Source organism: Oryctolagus cuniculus, chromosome 17 (assembly GCF_964237555.1).
Source record: "Oryctolagus cuniculus chromosome 17, mOryCun1.1, whole genome shotgun sequence".
NCBI classification, from domain to species: Eukaryota; Metazoa; Chordata; class Mammalia; order Lagomorpha; family Leporidae; genus Oryctolagus; species Oryctolagus cuniculus.
In genome coordinates this window covers 55,836,587-55,855,262 of record NC_091448.1, presented here as the reverse complement: position 1 = coordinate 55,855,262, position 18,676 = coordinate 55,836,587, and the positions used below count along the sequence as shown (strand labels likewise).

Sequence of the window (18,676 nt, the reverse complement as noted above, 5' to 3'; positions counted from 1 at the left end):
TGTCAAAACAACAACAACAACAAAAAACCAGGCGATCTTTTTGTCACTTCCCCCAGACCCCTGCTGTTAGAAGGAACACGGTGCCGGCTACATTTAGGTTCCCATCAAACACGTGTGGTTTCTGAGTGATCTGTTTTGCTCTGAAAACAATCATGTTTGTTATCATTTAGAGACACAGCGATGTTGTGGTGTGGTGCAAAGGGTTAAGCTGACACTTGCGAAGATGGCATTCCATATCCCAGCGTTGGTTCAAGTCTCAGCTGTACTGCTTCTGATCTAGTGCACTGTTGATGCACCTGGGAAAGCAGTAGATGATGGCCCAAGTTCCTGGGTTCCTGCCATCCACATAGGAAACCCGGATGGAGCTCCTGGTGCCTGGCTTCGGCCTGGCCCAGCCCTGGCCATCTGGAGGAATGAACCAGTAGATGGAAGATCTCTCTCTTTCTCTGTGCTGTTGTTTCTGTCTCTCTGTCTTTCTAATATGTAAACCTTTTAAAAAAGTAATTTAGAGACCCGATTTCCACACCGAAGATGTTTTTGGTGGAAAGAATGGAAAGTTATGTAAAAAAAAAACCAGTGTGTTTCAGCTGGGGATGATTTTGCACACAGCTCTCCCCAGGGGGCATCTAGTGATTCTGGAGACACTTTTGCTGTCACAATGTGGGGGAGGCTGCTGAGGGCTTGCAGTTAGTAGTGGGCAAGGATGATGCTCCATATCCTACGAGGCATTGGACTGCCCTTGCTCTGCCCCAAATGTCACTGATGCCCAGATTGAAATACCTCACCCTAAAAGCAGTGGTTCTCAGAGTGGGGTCATCATCACCTGGAAATCATTACACTTGCAAATCCTTACCCCACCCTCCAGATTGACCAAACCTGAAATTTCAAGGGTGTGAGTCCTACAAGGTGAGATTTCAATCCTCCGTATGATCCTGACGCATGCTAAAGTCTGAGAAGCCCTGTAGTCTAGTCCATTCTTAGAGTGCTGCCCATGCCTGCTTCTGCCCAGGGGAGCTGATTCACAGCTGCAGACCAACCTCTTCTCTCAGTCCTCCACTTCCTTCTGCCCCACCTGGCCTGAGGAGGCCTTGTCCCTGCAGCCCACAAAGTCAGGACCCACTGAGCTCAGTCTTGGGGGTCCTGATGTGAAGCCAATCTGTACAGTCCTTGCTGGGTGCTGAATATGGTTTGTCCCTCCTAAAAGCAGTGTTGAAATGTAGCTGTCGCCGTGGCAGTGTTGGGAGGTGGAAACTGTGACAGGCCGTCTGGTTGCTAAAAGGAGTGACTGCTTTTCTCGAGGACTGAGTGAGTGAATCGAGAGCAGTGTTCTAAAGCAAGGCTGCCCTTTCTGTGTTGTCTCTCCCCGTGCACCTGCTTGCTCTTTTGCTTTCCTCCATGGTATCATGCAGCCCAAGACCTGCACCTGATTGTGGACATCCTGGATTCCAGAGCTGTGAGCCAATATAAACCTCTGTTCTTCATAAACAATCCAGTCTCAGGTATTGTGTTACAGAAACAGAAAACGAACTGAGACAGTCCTCACGAATGTCTTCCTGATTTGACGGGCTCCCTCTGAGCTCTGTTTCCCTTTTCTTTCCTTTTTTATTATTTATTTATTTGACAGATAGACAGTGAGAGACAGAGACAGAGAAAGGTCTTCCTTCCGTTGGTTCACCCCCCAAATGGCCACTACGGCCGGAGCTACGCCAATCCGAAGCCAGGAGCCAGGTGTTTCCTTCTGGTCTCCCATGTGGGTGCAGGGCCCAAGCACTTGGGCCATCCTCCACTGCCTTCCCCGGGCCACGGCAGATAGCTGGACTGGAAGAGGAGCAACCGGAACTAGAACCCGGCGCCTATATGGGATGCCAGTGCTGCAGGCGGAGGATTAACCTAGTGAGCCACTACGCCAGCCCCATGAGCTGTTTTTCATAGACTTCTGAATGTGTGACCCATGTGTGGAAAGTTTTTAATAACCTCCAACACCCAGGTACTAAACCCAGGCCAATTAAATCAAAATCTTTTGGAGGTGTAGACTGCACCTCACTCTTCTCGAGTCCACAGAGGCAATCGTAACGTTTAGCCGGGACGGAGACAACTGGAGCAGCACGGGCTCTGGCTGGACTGTGTGTGGGACTCCCTGGGGAACTTGTTAAGGTGGAGCTTGTGTTTGGGCAGCCAGCCCTGATCTCAGATCATCAGTCTGTTATGGGCAATCGTCAGTCCTGATCTCAGCACAAAGCCACGTGCTTGTCTGACTCTTGGGCCTGGATTTCTTGCTGGAGGATAGTGTCTTCCCCCTCCTAGCCTGGGAGTGGGTGATCACAGAAGGCTCTGTCCCTGCATCCTCCCACTCAGGATAGGGCCGTGCATCTGGCTCCCTCAGAGAAGCACTACAGTCCTGTCTCTGCCAGCCACGTACTCCAGGGAGGTCGCAGGCTTGCCCTGTGGTGTCTGAGTCCTCGCTGCTTTTGCTCCACTCTCCTCCAACTCGCCTCTTCTATTCCATGGTCCCCCAGGACCATTCTCTTTCCAAGCCTTTGTCCTGAAGGACATGTGCTATTCAAATGCTGCATGCTTCCCTCTGCACTGGCAGATTGGAGTCTGCTGTCTTTGGGAAATGAAGCCTATTCACTTCTTAATTTTTTTGTGTGTGTTTTTTTCTTTACATTAGACCTTAAGCTCTTCCACAGAGGATGTGGCATGAGAAGCTCCCTTGGCTCTGAAACTGGGGCATTTGTGCAGTGCTTGGAGTACTTGGACCCCAGCTACAGAGGGCTCCCCAGTCCTTGCTAAATGATCTGCCTCTCCCTGCTTTCTGCCACAGCCCGGCCCACCATGATGGCTTGTACCACCGGGAAGAGAAGGAAATGGCAGGAACACCTGGCCAGAGAGCAGGGAGGAGCCCAAGGGGCTGCAGGTGCAGGGCAGGGAGGTATGCACTGGTGGCCCGGGCTCAGATAATGCAAGGTCTGCAGAATCAATTGCAAGAGTAATGAGGGGATTCTGGAGAGGAAAAAAAAAAAGGTGGTATCATGTATGTTTTAAAAATAGCACAGTAATTTTGCTCAGAATTGCCACATTGGGGTTTTTCCTGAGTAGAAATGCAATTCTGCTCGACCAGTCTGACATGGACATGAAAATAGCCAATGACAGAGACTCTGAAACATGATGGCTTTTGTAGAAGTGACTGTGAAGAGGAGCACAGACGGGGAGGGAGCTGATAGGAGGGGAGGGGAGGGTGAGGGAGAAGAGCTGTTGGCAGCTGGGGCGGCTTCTGAACCAATATGCCAGCCTGGATTACCATGTGAATAATTAAGTGCAATTTTCTCCTTGGATGGGTGTATGATTTTAAATGCTACCAGCTCAGACTCTGCCGCGGCTGCTGTCAGAGCACTTTCTTAAGAATGTCTCCTGTGGGTGTGTTCCTAGGCTAGAGTGTGACTGCACTGGGGAATTCCAGGTTGAATTTACTTAATTCCAGAAACAAAAGGGAACGAATTGATCTTAGAGAACCTGACCTCAGGCAAGGAAGTTTCAAAATAAGGCAAATGCAGTTTCTATCTAATAAGCGTAGGGGCAATGGCTGTTGGGCACTGTCTCATTGGTTAATGGACTGTTGGCTTTAGTAAGGTAGCTTGAGGCTGGTCCGAGAGCGTAGAAGAGACCTGTAAGACCAGGGTGTAGCCCCTTCTTCTCTACTCTGTGTCCCAGCCATCTACTTTTCTTCAACTTGTTTCCTGCAGTGTTCAGATAATGATCATAGTCGCACATATCACCGCCACCATCATCTTCACCACTGGCACCATCATTACCACCATAATCATCAACATCACCAGCCCACCTCATCACCATCATCACTACCACCATCATCATCATGAGCATCATCACCTCCCATCATCACCATCGCCATCATACTGTAATCATCAAACAGACTTTAGAGGGTTCCAGTTTGTGACATGGCTGCAAAAAAGTTAGAATCATGTTTTATTTCTTATATAAAAAAACACCCTGCATATTCAGGTTCTCTTTCAAATTTAAATGGTCTGGCCATGCTGAGATCAAGTCCTTGTAAAGCATAGCTGTATTAGGAGATGCTTAACAACTGGCTCTCATCATGCAATAATCCAGAAAAATCCAAATGCCTTGTATGTGCAGAGTTCATCATGAATGGAAATGGTCCCACTCTGGCCCATTTCAAGCTACACCCAATGTGATGATGACACCCTTGACATGCGCCCACCTAGTTAAACATTTCAGTCCCTTCAAAGGATTCAGGCCAGATGCTTGCCTTCTTCCCTGCCACTAACTCCTAAGGAATAGAGCAAACCCACGGAAAGGGAAAGCCCTATTTCACCCCGACACTCAGAAGAGCCCTGCAAGTTTAGCAACTATCAGGAGCTTCAGCAGGGATCAGTCTGGACAAAGGGCAGTGACTGACACAACAACCGGCTTCAGATGTGAGAGAATGGAAAGGCTGATCATCTTGTGTGTGGTGTGTGATGGCGTGGGGGAAAGGTAAGTGAAGGGAACCCATAGAACCCCCTGTCTGCCTCTGGCTCTCAGGGCAGCTGGAGGTGTTTGTACAATGGTGTGAGTTCCATCCCTGTTTAGCTCTGTGATCGCTTGAGTACCCTGCCTACAGTTCCAATAGCATCCCACCTGTGACAGGGACAGCCTGCTGGGCAGATGGTGGTCAAGAGGATGGGGCAGACAGGCCAGTTGAAGGGGGCTGGTGCTACCTCAGTTGGTTTCCTCCACCATGCAGGCAGGGACAGCATGCTGAGCAGGTGGTGGTCAAGAGGATGGGGCAGGGCCGGCGCCGTGGCTCACTAGGCTAATCCTCTGCCTGTGGCGCCGGCACCCTGGGTTCTAGTCCTACTCCCGGTCGGGGCACCGGATTCAGTCCCGGTTGCTCTCTTCCAGTCTAGCTCTCTGCTGTGGCCTAGGAGTGCAGTGGAGGATGGCGCAGGTCCTTGGGTCCTGCATCCACAAGGGAGACCAGGAGGAAGACCTGGCTCCTGGCTTCAGATCGGCGCAGCACGCCGGCCGCAACACACCAGCTGTAGCGGCCACTTGGGGGGGGGGGGTGAACCAACAGAAAAAAGGAAGACCTTTCTCTCTGTCTCTGTCTCTCTCTCTCTCTCTCACTGTCTAACTCTGCCTGTAAAAAAAAAAAAAAAAAAAAAAAAAAAAGGAGGATGGGGCAGACAGGCCAGTTGGAGGAGGCTGGTGCTACCTCAGTTAGTTTCCTCCACCATGCAGACCTTCTGCTTGAACTTTCCTCTCAAAGACCTTCTGCCATCTTTTTAGTCAACCCTGCACTCTTGCTTAAGAAAAATGTCAGTTGAGTTGAATGTTGTTTGCACCTGAAGGAATTATACAGGAGCCTGTAAGAGTTAAAGGGTCTTGTATAGATTCATGTTTCTTTTCCTGTGCTGTCTGCATACTGCTTTGAAATTAAAAGTCAACAATAAGAGCAAAAGTAAACTTTTTGTGATTGTACGATGTGCACCCCAAACTAGAAGCACCCAGCACACATTATCCCGAGTGCCTTGTCATAGCTTTTTCCATTGTATGGTGCCCTTTGTGATGACACAGGGATTCTAAAATCAGCCAGGGGAAATGGGCACTCAATTTACAGGAAGGGGCGTGGAGCCAGGGGCAGGCAAAGCAACTGCTTCATCATGGTGATGGGGAATCTTGGGGTGGGGTGTAGGAACCTTTGCAACAACTCCCATCAGGACCCCCGGGAGAGAACCTTGACTTGACTTCAGCCACCAAGATTCCTACTGCCCAGTCCCTCATTCTACCTGCTGCCAAGTAGAAGGATAATTTCCCTCTTGGAAATCTTCAGCGATTCTCTGTGCCTACAGCAGAAGACATTCTAGTCTCTGATTTGGTTTGAACCTGCTTCTCCAGCCTCATTTTCTCCTTCAACATGCTTCCCTGCAGATACCACATCTGTCCTCATATCTGTCCTGGGATGGCACAAGTCGAGGTGCTGGGTTCAAATCCTAACCTTGCCACTTTCCAACCCTTGTGTACTTGGACAAGTTCCTTTTGTTCTTTGATCTTCTGTTTCTCCATATAGAAAATGGGAATAACAGTGTCTTTTAGTGAGATGAGATATGAAAAGTGCCTGGTGCAGAACAACTCTCAACAAAGGCTTGTTCAACTCCCCCATACCCCTTTTCAGTATTCCCATTGTCTTCAGGATCCTTAGCCCAATTCATGTCCTCCCCATTCTTCCACAGACTGGCTTCAAGATAATGTATCTGGAAATCTCCCATACTGTGAGTCAGAATTCAAGTCACTCCTAGAACATTGAAAGTGCTTATGTCTGTCTCTAGAACTCAAGCTGTTTTGAAGTAAGGGATCATGTTCTGTTCACGGGGGACCTTCACCCCAGTCTTTAGCACAGTGCTGACTGTGTTGTAGGCATTCAGCAAACACTTTCTGGATGACGTGAATGACAAGTAGCATGCTTACATAACATCTACCCCAAACAAGGACTTCATTCAACAACATTCATGCTGCACTCTTTACTTTAGGTATAATTGAGTGAATTAGGTGGAGAGACACAGAGAGATTTGCCAAAAGACTCCAACAGGAAATGAAAAAGCTGGGATTTTTAGTCCTGATTTAGAGCCAGTGTGCATTAACTTTCCAAGACGCTGAGCTCTGCTAACTTGGGTGGTGCTTTCTTGCACTCTTTAGTAGGAACTAGGAGAGAGATTCCTGATCTCCACTTTGCAGAAGAGAAAACTGAGTCTCATAGCCAGTAAATGGATCTACTTTGGTAAGTAACAGCAGGAGAACCCTACTGGAGGAGAGCCTCACTCAGACCTGATTTTAGAGGGTGACGAAAGGGGCATGAAATGGCAAGAGGAGATGGAAGTGGATACCAAGGAGAGGTTGGAAACAAGGGGCTGTAGACTTTCACAGTGCTCAATATTAAGACCATGAGGCTGCACCCCACCCTCACCGTGTGTCCCCATACCTGTACTGCCACCACTGACAAGACCTCCACGGAGATTCGATTGAACTCATCAAAACAGCCCCAAGCACCAGTCTGAGCCAGGCCTTTGTAGATGTTGCCACAAGACTGCAGAGGAAAGCACAGGGATTGAATTACCAGCTGCGTTGAGACTATTGATACACATCTAAGTCATTTCCCATCCTGTTTGTTATAGGTACTTTCAGCCCCCTAAAGACCACTGGTCAGAAATTTGTATTAAAATTTCAAGAACCACTAAATGTTTGAGGGTGGCGGGTGCCAACGTAAGTCATGGGATCAAACAGAACCTTTTCAAGGCACTAGGGTGGAAGCTCCTTTAAAATGTCACCAAGGCTGCATTGCTGTTGATGCTGTAGCTTTCGAAAATCCCAGGCAATGAATAAAAGATGCTTTTCCTTACACCATACTGATAAAAAGCCCTCCACTTAGCCTTTGGCAGGCATTGATGGGAACGTTTATGTCTGTTCTTTAAATCCAAGTACAGGGGCAGTGGTTTGGTGCAGTGGGTAAAGCCATTGCTTGGGATGCCCACATACCATATCGCAGTGCCCAGGATCAACTTCTACTTCTACTCCCTATCCAGCTTTCTGCTAATGTATGTTCTGGTAGGCATCAGATGATAGTTCAAGTATATCAGATGATAGTTGAAGTCCAAGTCACCCAAGTGGGGTCCCAGATAAAGTTCCTGGCTCTTGATTTTGACCTGGACCAGTCTTGGCTGTTGCAGGTATTCAGAGGAGTAAACAAGCAGATGGAATTGCGTGTTCTCTCTCTCTCTCTCTCTCTCTCTCTGATTCTGCTGTCAAGTAAGTAAGTAAGTAAATCAATACATAAATCCTTTTTTTTTATTTGACAGGTAGAGTTATAGACAGTGAGAGAGAGACAGAGAGAAAGGTCTTCCTTCCATTGGTTCACTCCCCTAATGGCCGCTACGGCCGGCGCTGATCCAAAGCCAGGAGCCAGGTGCTTCCTCCTAGTCTCCCATGCAGGTGCAGGGACCCAAGCCATCCTCTGCTGCCCTCCTGGGCCACAGCAGAGAACTGGACTGGAAGAGGAGCAACCGGGACTAGTACCCAGCACCCCAACCGGGACTAGAACCCAGGGTGCCGGCACTGCTGGTAGAGGATTAGCCTAGTGAGCCATGGCACCGGCCCCAATACATAAATCTTAAAAAATAAATCCAAGCACAACTACCTAGGTTTACTGGAGTGACAGGGAGCTGAAGATGGGAACAGAGAGTGATAACATCTATAGAAAACCAACTACAGGTAAATCTTCCAAATAAGATTAAGGACAGAATTTTGAAGGGAAGAATGTATTTCTGTCCCCAGAATAAAAACCATTCTGGGCAATCAGCATGAACTAGTAAACCATGGAGCAATGTAAAGAGATAGGTTCTTGGGATACTCTTTCAAGGTCAGGAAACATCATTAAATGTAAATAATAGGGAAGTTCTATTCATTTATTCAGTAGGTATCATTTATTTATTTAAAAAAAATTTTATTTATTTGAGAGAGACACACACAGACAGAGGGAGAAATCTTCCATCTGCTGGTTCACTTCCCAAATGCCCACAACAGCCAGGCCTGGACCAAGCCAACACCAGGAATCTGGAACTCAATCTTGGTCTCTCAAATGGGGGATATATACACAAATACTTAATCCATCACCTGCTTTCTCTCAGGGCACAGGATGCTGGAATAAAAAGCAGAGCCAGGACTTGAACCCAGGTGCTATGATATGGGACACAGGTGTCCTATGTGGCATCTTAAGCACCTCGCCAAATACACGCTCCAGTGGGCACTTGTCAACTGTTCTGTGTGTGCTAAATGCAGGAAAGCTCAACACAGCTAAGAATCTTCAGGTAGATTGTGGCCATACGTTTGCAACTAAAACCGGAACACGGTTACATGAGCATGGCTCCCGTGAGTAATGTCAACCACAAATGCTTTGGAGTTCAGACAATACTGGCTCAAAGTGTTCCAGAGTGATCAGTTTTGCCAAAGTGAATACCCAAGCATAGTACAGTTTCTGAGGTTTATTCTGTGGAACTGCAGATCTGAGAGGTGTTCCTTGAAAGGGGAGCTTTGAGGGCAAGCAAGTTCAGCAAACACTACATCCTTTTATGTTTAATTTTTTTAAAAAAATTATTTATTTATTTGGCCGGCGCCACGGCTCACTGGGCTAATCCTCCACCTTGCAGCACCAGCACACAGGGTTCTAGTCCCAGTCGGGGCGCTGGATTCTGTCCTGGTTGCCCCTCTTCCAGGCCAGCTCTCTGCTGTGGCCAGGGAGTACAGTGGAGGATGGCCCAAGTGCTTGGGCCCTGCACCCCATGGGAGACCAGGATAAGCACTTGGCTCCTGCCATCGGATCAGAGCGGTGCGCTGGCCGCAGCGCGCCGGCCGCGGTGGCCATTGGAGGGTGAACCAACGGCAAAGGAAGACCTTTCTCTCTGTCTCTCTCTCTCACTGTCCACTCTGCCTATCAAAAAAATTAAAAAAATTATTTATTTGAAAGGCAGAGTTGGCGAGGGGGATGGAGAGAGAGAGAGAGAGATCATCCATCTTTTGGTTCACTCCCCTAGATGGCTGCAATGGCCAGGACTGGGCCAGATTGAAGCCAGAAGCCAGGAGCTTCATCCAGGTTTCGACATGGGTGCAGGGGCCCAAGCACTTGGACCACATTCTGCTGTTCTCCCAGACACAATAGCAGGGAGCTGGATCTGAAACGGATCAGCTGGGACTCTATGAGCACCCATATGAGATTCTGGCACTGCAGGCAGCAGAGTAACACACTATGCCCCAGTATAGTCCCCAGACACTATATTCTATAATTCACTTTTACTAGATTACCATTTATATTAGCATTTTAAAGCCATGAGAATTCCTGCAACAAAAGAAATCTATTTTACTTCATTACATGGCTATGATCAATCACCCCCAATCTTGCCCCCATACAACCCCTGGCTTTCTTAGAATGCACTCTGGCAAACCTTGGCGTAAATGTAAAGAGCAGAAAATCTGGGGTGCTGGTGCCTTACTAACTGTATGATTTGCAACACACATAGGAAATGCTGGGTTTGTAGGATAGGAGTTTCTGTGTAGGTAAAATCTAAGGGAGATGCCTCTGTAGGAGGAAGAGTTTATGGAAGAAAGATGAACAAATAATTTATCTAGAGAAAAATAAAGGTGCCATTTGGGATGAAAACTAAATTACAAAAGAAGGTCTTGGTTCTAAATAGCCTTCAATTATTTTAAGAAATCTTTGGAGATTTGAATCAGAGAATGTGATTACAGCAATGTTTTGGAAGACTCTGTTTAACATCTACATAGGCTGGTTGGGTGTGGGGCAGACTTAAAAACGAAAGTGCAACATAAACCTCACCTTTGGTTAACCTCCTGGAACTGAGTGACTCCTCTATTCATTTGTCAAGTATTTACTAAGCACGTAGTGTATGCTGAAGACCAATCTAGGTCAGGAAGAATCAACAAAGACCCTATTCTCAGGGGGTTACTTTCTAGCAGACAACACAGACAATGAACAAAAGCATAAAAATAGTGATTAAGTCCCATTAGAGTCTTAAAACAAGGGTGATGAGTCAACTTCAGGGACTGTATCTTTGAGGATGCAAGTTTCAGGCACTGGGCTTAGGTGCTTTGGATTTTTCCATTTCATTCTTAAAATCTATCATTCATCCTCTCTCTCCCTCTCTCCATATATATATATATATATATATCACCCATCATCTCTCTCTCTACCATCTATATCATCTTTCTATCATCTATATCTATGTATATATTTATCATCTGTCTATATCGATCATCATCTATATCTATCTATCCAGCCATTATCTACCAATCCATCCATCGATCTATCTCTATCTATCATTTATTTTTCTCAACTTATCAATTGTCACAAGTACTAAATAAAAATTTATAAATTAAAATCCATGATTGCAGGCTTTTAAAACTGTGGACCCTCCCCCTCCAGAGGCACAAGCCATCAAAGCCAAAAGTAACAAATGGGATTATATCAAATTGAGAAACTTCTGTACTGCAAAAGAAACACTCAACAAAGTGAAGAGGCAACTGATAGAATGAGAGAAATCATTTGCAAACTATGCAACTGATAAAGGATTAATATATAAAGAGATCAAGAAACTCAACAACAAAACAAACAACCCAGTTAAGAAATGGGCAAAGGACTTAAGCAGACATTTTTAAAAAGAAGAAATCCATATGGCCAACAGACACATGAAAAAATGATTAGGATCACTAGCTTTCAGGGAAATGCAAATCAAAACCACAATGAGGTTTAACCTCACCCCCATTGGAATGGCTTTCATATAGAAATCAACAAATAACAAATACTGGTGAGGATGTGGAAAAAAAGGATCCCTAGTCCACTATTGGTGGGAATGTAAATTGATAAAGCCACTATGGAAGACAGTATGGAGATACTTCAGAAATCTGAATATAGACCTACCATATGACCTAACCATTCTGCTCCTGGTAATTTACCCAAGGGAAATGAAATCAGCATATGAAAGAGTTATCTGCACCTCCATGTTTACTGCAGCTCAATTCACAATAGCTAAGACATGGAATCAACCCAAATGTCTGTCAATTAAAGACTGGATAAAGAAATTATAGAATATGTACATCATGGAATACTACACAATAGAAAAAAAATGAAATCCAGTTATTTGCAATAACATGGATGAATCTGGAAAACATCATATTTAGTGAAATAAGCCAGTCCCGCCAGCGCCGTGGCTCAATGGGCTAATCCTCTGCCTTGCGGCGCCGGCACACCGGGTTCTAGTCCTGGTCGGGGCGCCGGATTCTGCCCGGTTGCCCCTCTTCCAGGCCAGCTCTCTGCTGTGGCCCGGGAGTGCAGTGGAGGATGGCCCAAGTGCTTGGGCCCTGCACCCCATGGGAGACCAGGAGAAGCACCTGGCTCCTGCCTTCGGATCAGCGCGGTGCGCCGGCCGCAGCACACCGGCTGTGGCGGCCATTGGAGGGTGAACCAACGGTAAAGGAAGACCTTTCTCTCTGTCTCTCTCTCTCACTGTCCGCTCTGCCTGTAAAAAAAAAAAAAAAAAAAAAAAAAAAAAAAGCCAGTCCCAAAGAGACAAATATAATATATTCTCCTTGACCTGTGATAACCGATAGAGAACCAAAAAGGCAATCTGTGGAAGTGAAATTGACACTTTGAGAAGCAATGACTTGAACAGCCCTTGTCTTGACTGCTGAGGAACAGTCTTTTTTTTTTCATACTATTGTTGAACACTTTACTTAACATAGAGTTAAACATATGTGTATAAAGTCAGTCGAAAATAGGTCTCAGACTAGGAATAAAAGAGGGAGGAGGAAGAGGAGTAGGAGTATGGGTGAGAGGGCAGGCATGGCAGGAAGAATCACCATGTTCCTAAGGTTGTAAATATGAAGTATATGAAATTTGTAGCTATAAAGCTGTATAGTTCTGCATGCATTCCTTAGTCTTAGTTCTAAGGGTACAGTTTAAAAACTTGCCATGGTGCACCAAATCCCCTTAAGCTGGGTGGTAAAAGTACCATCTTAAGTGTTAACATGATCATATGGATAGGATTAAGTGTCTGGTAATAATAATGATAGAATTGAAAAGGAGTGAATGCTCCAACAGGGGAAACAGACCACACAGCAGACTCAGAATGACAATTGCTTTAAGTAGCATTGTGACCTCAGAATCACCCCTTAAGGAATTCTGGTCTGGCTGAAAAGCCCTTGAGAGCATTTCAGGCATGGAAAGCCAAGACACTGCGACAAAAAATGTCATATATGTAGGACCTCAGTGGGTGAGACCCCAGTGGAAAGAAGTGGCCATCAAAGAAAAAGGTACTTTTCTCTGAAGGGAGAAGACTTCCACTCTGCTTATGGCCTTGTCTAAATACTGATGGAGTTTGTGGATTCAAAAGGTTTCCATAGCCTAGGCAGCTCATGTCAAGCACCTTGGTGGTCACTGACATCATACATAAGACTGTTAATTGTTAAATTAACAATAGGAGTTACTGTGCACTAACTTTCTATGCAGGACCTCTGTCCTCAAAGAGTTATATTATAATTATGTCTAAGTGATCACAAAAGGTGCATCATTCTTGGATGCTTCTTTAAAGTTAATTTAACTTCAAGATGCAATGACTTTGAACAGCCCTTATCTCAAATGTTGAGGAACATTTTGTGTGTGTGTGCAAATTGTTGAATTCTTTACTTAGTATAGAGTTGGTCTTCTGTGTATAAAGTTAATAAAAAATGGATCTTAGTGGAGAATGGGACTGGGAATGGGAGAGGGAGGAGGAGGTGGGGTGGGAATTGGTGGGGGGGGCAGGTATGGTGGGAAGAATCACTATATTCCTAAAGTTGTACTTATGAAACACATGAAGTTTGTATTCCTTAAATAAAAGTGTTTTTTTTTTTTGAGGGGGGGAACTGTGAACCCCTTTTGTAATTTGGAAAAACAAAATCAAAAATGCTGAGTTTCTTTAGGTAGATGCCTGTTCCTCCCAGGGTCCTGTAACATAATTCCTGGACTCCACACCACCTCTTTTGTTTACCCCATCACGCGGCTCATGGTACCAGCTGTCATATCACCTTGCTGTAGGATGGTGAGCCTCTGGACTAAGATAATGGCAAGAGTAGGGCCAAAGGCCTCAAAGTGAGAGGCAGGCTGAAGGTAGAATCAGCATTGTGACTAGGAAGGAAAGGCATTAAACAACCAGGGATCTTAGAGAAAACGAGATGATCGTTACTAACGGGAGGAGGATTTGGGCAGGGAGGAAGGGAGGATGCTAACAACACATAAGAGAAGGGCATCCAAATGGAAATATCCACTGTCCCATCTGAGAGGTACAGGACTGGACCATGAGTGAAGCTGAAGAATAGCCATGGGAGTCATCAGCATACACCAAAAACTGGGAATTATAAAAGAGGATTGGCAAATGAGAGCAAAACATCAAGGAATCTGAGAGTCAGGAGGACAATAGTAGACACGTGATGTTTCAGAAGCCCAGCAAGTGTGCAGGCCCAGGAAAAAAAATGCAACACCCACAGTGTGGGTGCCACACTGTGAGAGCTCCAGAAATAACTCTACACACTTTCAAGTTCAAAACCATCTGGTGTTTCTGCAGTAGCCTCTTCAAACTGAGGTCAATGCCGAAAGTATTGCGGCTACTACATAAAGAACATCTCAGTACTAAAACCTGCAACTGTTTCCAGAGACAATGATGGCAATTATGGATTTTTCAACAAGTGCTGACAGAGTAAAGCAGTAACTTACCCTTTTCTCCAAGTCCTCACTCTGTTCTTGTGTCTACTGCAAGCCCACCTGCACCCTCAACCCCCATGGAGCTAAGCAGGATGATGTCCCCAAACCCCTTATAGAATTTGTAGGCAAAAGTGATGACCACAGGTCAAACTCTCCTCCATAATTCTTCCTTTTGCCACCCACTATGCCCTCATGTTCTTTAGGTTTCATTTAACTTTTAAAAAAATCTTTTATTTTTCCTTTTTCCATCTTTCAGACCTCATCATCTGGTTTTGCATATCCTCAAGTTGGAATGACTGCAATGTTCTCACCGAAGTCTCTCTTCTCCAGTCTCTTCCTGTTTGAGATCATTTGCCTGTCAAGGTACTTTCCTTCCTTCAGTTCCACTGTTAGGACTTCAGTCCTATTGCCAAGCCTGCAGGGTCTTTCTATAGTCCACTACTTACCAGCAAGTTCCTCTCTGTGTCTTTTAGTTCTTCCCCTCTTGATTAAACCCCATTGATCTCCTGTTCTCTAATCCTGTCTATGGTAACTTGGCTTTATTCCATTCTTATTTCTAGATTTTGTTCCAGAGAGATGTAAACAGAATGTTGCTTTGAAAGTCATGATAAAATCATCAAAATGACCCCTGGGGAAATGCATGACAGCTCTTTCTGAGCCTCCCTTTCTTCTTCCCCTTATCTCAGCCTGGCCCTGAGAGATGAGCTCAGGAGGTGAAGACAGAACGAAGGTGGGAGAAGGAGTAGGCTGTACACATGACTTGGTTATGTCTTTAAAGCTAACTTGTTAATGGGTTGGGTTGTGTTAAAATGCCACATGCCCTGAATGACATGAACCTCCAAACTTAAACAGCCTTGTCTGGGTCTCATGTCCTCTGCAAATATGTCCTGATAGGCATATTCTGAGGCTCTACCCCTACTCTAGAAATCCCTGGGCCTGGAGCTTGTAGAATACCCATGAGCACCCAGGATTATGCAGTCTAGGTGCTAGCTAGCTCCCCTAATTATTTCTTGTATGCTTTATTTCTCCAAATAGACTGGGTTATACTCTCTTCATCTATGTGTTTCCTCCCTCCCTCCTTCCCTTCTTTCCTTCCTTTATTTCATCTATCAATGAATCATCTACTTTATTTCATCTATCAATGAATCATCAATGAATCAATGAATTATCTATATCTATAATTGACCTGTCTATAATCCATCTGTCTATAATCCATCTATAACCTATTTTTCTGAATCTGTATCTATCTATCTGCCATCTATCTACAATACATCTATCATTTAGGTATCGTGTATGATCCCTCTATGCTACTCGTTTTTGGTGTCCTCTAATGATGTCCCACACCTGCTGAGCAATGGCAAGATTCACTAAATTAGCTTAATTGCTGGAGTGTTTTATGTGGAGGATGGCCCAAGTCCTTGGGCCCTGCACCCACATGGGAGACCAAGAGAAGCACCTGGCTCCTGGCTTCAGATCAGCGTGGTGCGCCGGCCGCAGTGTGCTGGCCGCAGCGGCCATTGTGGGGTGAACCAACGGAAAAGGAAGACCTTTCTTTCTGTCTCTCTCTCTCTCTCTCTCACTGTCCACTCTGCCTGTCAAAAAAAAAAAAAAAAAAAAAAAAGATAGCTCTGAACAGCTGGATAACAAACAGTAGAGGCAGTCTGTAACAGTTTAGTGGGACTGTTTGGTTACAAGGGATGTTTGCTGTCTGTGGAGGGATCACCTTTCTTCTGGTATGTTTGGCTATGACTGTGCCTACAGAGGTTTCTCTAATCTGTGTCCAGCCCACACTTGATGACCTAACACTTCACTCACAGTTCAAATGCCTCTTCTTACCTTGTCCTCTTAAAGGCATTGGTGAGGTGATTTCTCAGTGCTTATTTTTGAAAAGATCCTAGAGAAATGGCCGTAGTAACCCTTGGCCATGAGGCTAAGTCATCGCTTCCTTGACTTGGAAGAAATTCAGCTGATTCTCTTCAATCAATATGCCACCTCTCCCACATCTAAATCCAAGTGTGTCCTGCAGAATGCTCCCCTTGAGAGACTACACTTATTGCAGTGAGGCTCTCAGTATCCAACTATAGAAAAATCCAGAAGCTTAAAATAATCTTTAAAGCTGAGTTTGTTCATTTAAAGAGCAAAAATCCTGCTTCTTCCAGGCTGACTAAAAAGATAAATAGTAGCACCATGTATTCATCAATAAAAGAAGCTGTGCCAAAATTTAGGGGATGTAGACCAACCCCTAGGGAGGGCAATTATTTTGGATCTGGATCGTAATTTTGTTTACTTGCTATGAGAAAATGTGGTGCCACAGGAATCTGCAACTCTGCACTGCACAGTTATATACTGGGGAAATTGTTAAAGTTATAGAACATTTGAAGAGTTCTATAACTCTTTAACTGCAAGTGCTACCTTGCAATTGCTAAAATTGTTTCTATATTACATTTATTTTAGTCAATATTTCATATGATTTTATATATAAATATTTAATCTATTTAATACAATTGTTTTATTTTTTCTACTCTAAATTTACTTATATGTCCTCTTGTTTGCAAAAGAGACTGAAGGCAGTTTACAAAAATACATATAACACAGCAAAATAAAAGTAATGAGACAGTAAGACAAACTATTATTACATTTTTAAAAAGAAGAATCTATCTAAAGTCTAGATATGGACAGAATGTTTTTTGCATGGACCTTTTGTTTTTCTGACTCTTTTTTTTTCTGTGACGCAACCTAAAATACATTAGTTTTTAAAAAATGCTGAGTGCCTGAATGAGCATTAGCTCCACATTTGTCTTTTGTTTATATTGTTTGCAATGAGTAGGGGTTAATCTAGTCTGTTTACAGAAGTCACATTGCCTCTGTAGAACATTCTGCCTCTACAGATATTGTGGAGAATGTCCACTTTGAAAAAGCAGATTTATTTTATTTATTTGAAAGGCAGGTTGACAGAGAGGTGGGGGGTGATCTTCTATCTGCTGGCTCACTCCCCAAATGACCACAATGGCCAGGGCTGGACCAGGTCAATGCCAGGAGCCTGGAACTCCATCTGGGTCTCCCACATGGGTAGTAGGAGTCCAAGCTTTGAGTCATCTTAAACTATTTTTCCAGATGCATTAGCAGGGAGCTGGGTGGGAAGCAGAGCAGTGAAACTACAACTGGTGCTCCAGTGAGAGATGCCAGTGACACAAGGGGCAGCGTAACCCACTGTGCCCCAAGAGAATTCCACTTTTACAGAAGAGCTCCAACGTAGCTTTAAGATGAAGACAAGCATCTTTATGATAGCTCCTTAGGGGCCTTTCTGTATTTCTGGGTCAAGTAGAGAATTTATGACTTTGGATGTCTGTTCAATATTTTTTATTTTACGGAAAATGAAAGGAAGACCCAAAGGTCTTGGCTCACAAAGCTCTTTGGAGGAATCAGAATCCCCGGGGCTTCCCTTCCTTGTCACATTAGGGATTTACAGGGAGATCAGCAAGCTCTAGGCGTTAAAGATCCTAGATGTGCTTGTCTGAGCTCTGAGACCTGGGGACCTGGGCAGGGTGACTAAGGATAAACCTCATTCCTGGTTTAGGCTGCCACCCTTTTCCTAGTCCCTTCCAAAGCTGGGTCAACCCATACCTTGTAGTCCATCTGTTCTGAGCAGTTAAACACGTAGACCATGATGCCCAGTGCTCGGCCCAGGTCCTTGGTGGTCTCGGTCTTGCCTGTGCCTGCAGGTCCCGATGGAGCCCCACTCATGGTCAGGTGCAGAGACTGGGTAAGAGTGATATAGCACCTGCCAAACATAGGAAAGCCAAGGTCATTTTCCATGCTTCAGGTGACCCTGTTGGATCCCAGGAAGATACAGGCTGAGTTCAAGGTCAGAAGAGGTCCGACACAACTTCTGAGAGGGAAAGCCTGGGGCTTCTCACCTTCATGTGTCCCCCATGGTGCAGCAGGGACTTTCTGAAGGGCACTCTGCTTATGACAAGCCTTTCCTAAGGCATTGGTGAGGCCCATCTCACTCTTGCCCCTGCCTACTCTCTAGCTTCATTTCTCTCTGCCCTATGACCTCTCCTCCAAACCCTCTGTAGTCCTGCTGTATGGAGCTCCGCTCACTTGGCAAACACATGAGGTCTGTGCTTGTCCCTCTCTCCTCTTGCCATCTGTCCCCATCTCTTTGAGTCTACCTGGATGATGCTCCTCTTCAGTCTTTGCCTGACTACTAGTCCTTCAGGACCTCATGTGACATTATCACCCATGAAGAGTTCCTAGATCTCCAACACTTGCGTGACAACGTAGATGTCCCTTCCCTCTCTGAGCTTCTACTCCACTCTGTCCACTTTAACTTCCTCGCAGTATATATCA

The 18,676-nt window shown here is 45.3% G+C and overlaps 1 protein-coding gene and 1 long non-coding RNA gene across 7 annotated transcripts in view; one reads left to right on the top strand and one right to left on the bottom strand.

The window, feature by feature from the left end:
* Positions 1-18,676, bottom strand: part of DNAH9 (dynein axonemal heavy chain 9) — a 373,954-nt gene that overhangs the window by 233,124 nt on the left and 122,154 nt on the right. For all 6 annotated transcript variants that reach the window (XM_070061394.1, XM_070061395.1, XM_070061396.1 and 3 more), the window contains 2 exons: positions 17,948-18,104; positions 7,001-7,105 (listed from right to left, as the gene is read on the bottom strand). In XM_070061394.1, coding sequence (XP_069917495.1) covers positions 7,001-7,105; positions 17,948-18,104 — 262 coding nt within the window. The remainder of the gene's footprint in view (positions 1-7,000; positions 7,106-17,947; positions 18,105-18,676) is intronic.
* LOC103351463 (uncharacterized) lies at positions 12,779-16,726 on the top strand. Its single transcript, XR_519232.3, has 3 exons — positions 12,779-12,897; positions 14,580-14,686; positions 14,884-16,726. It is a non-coding gene; the product is annotated as an uncharacterized lncRNA (long non-coding RNA).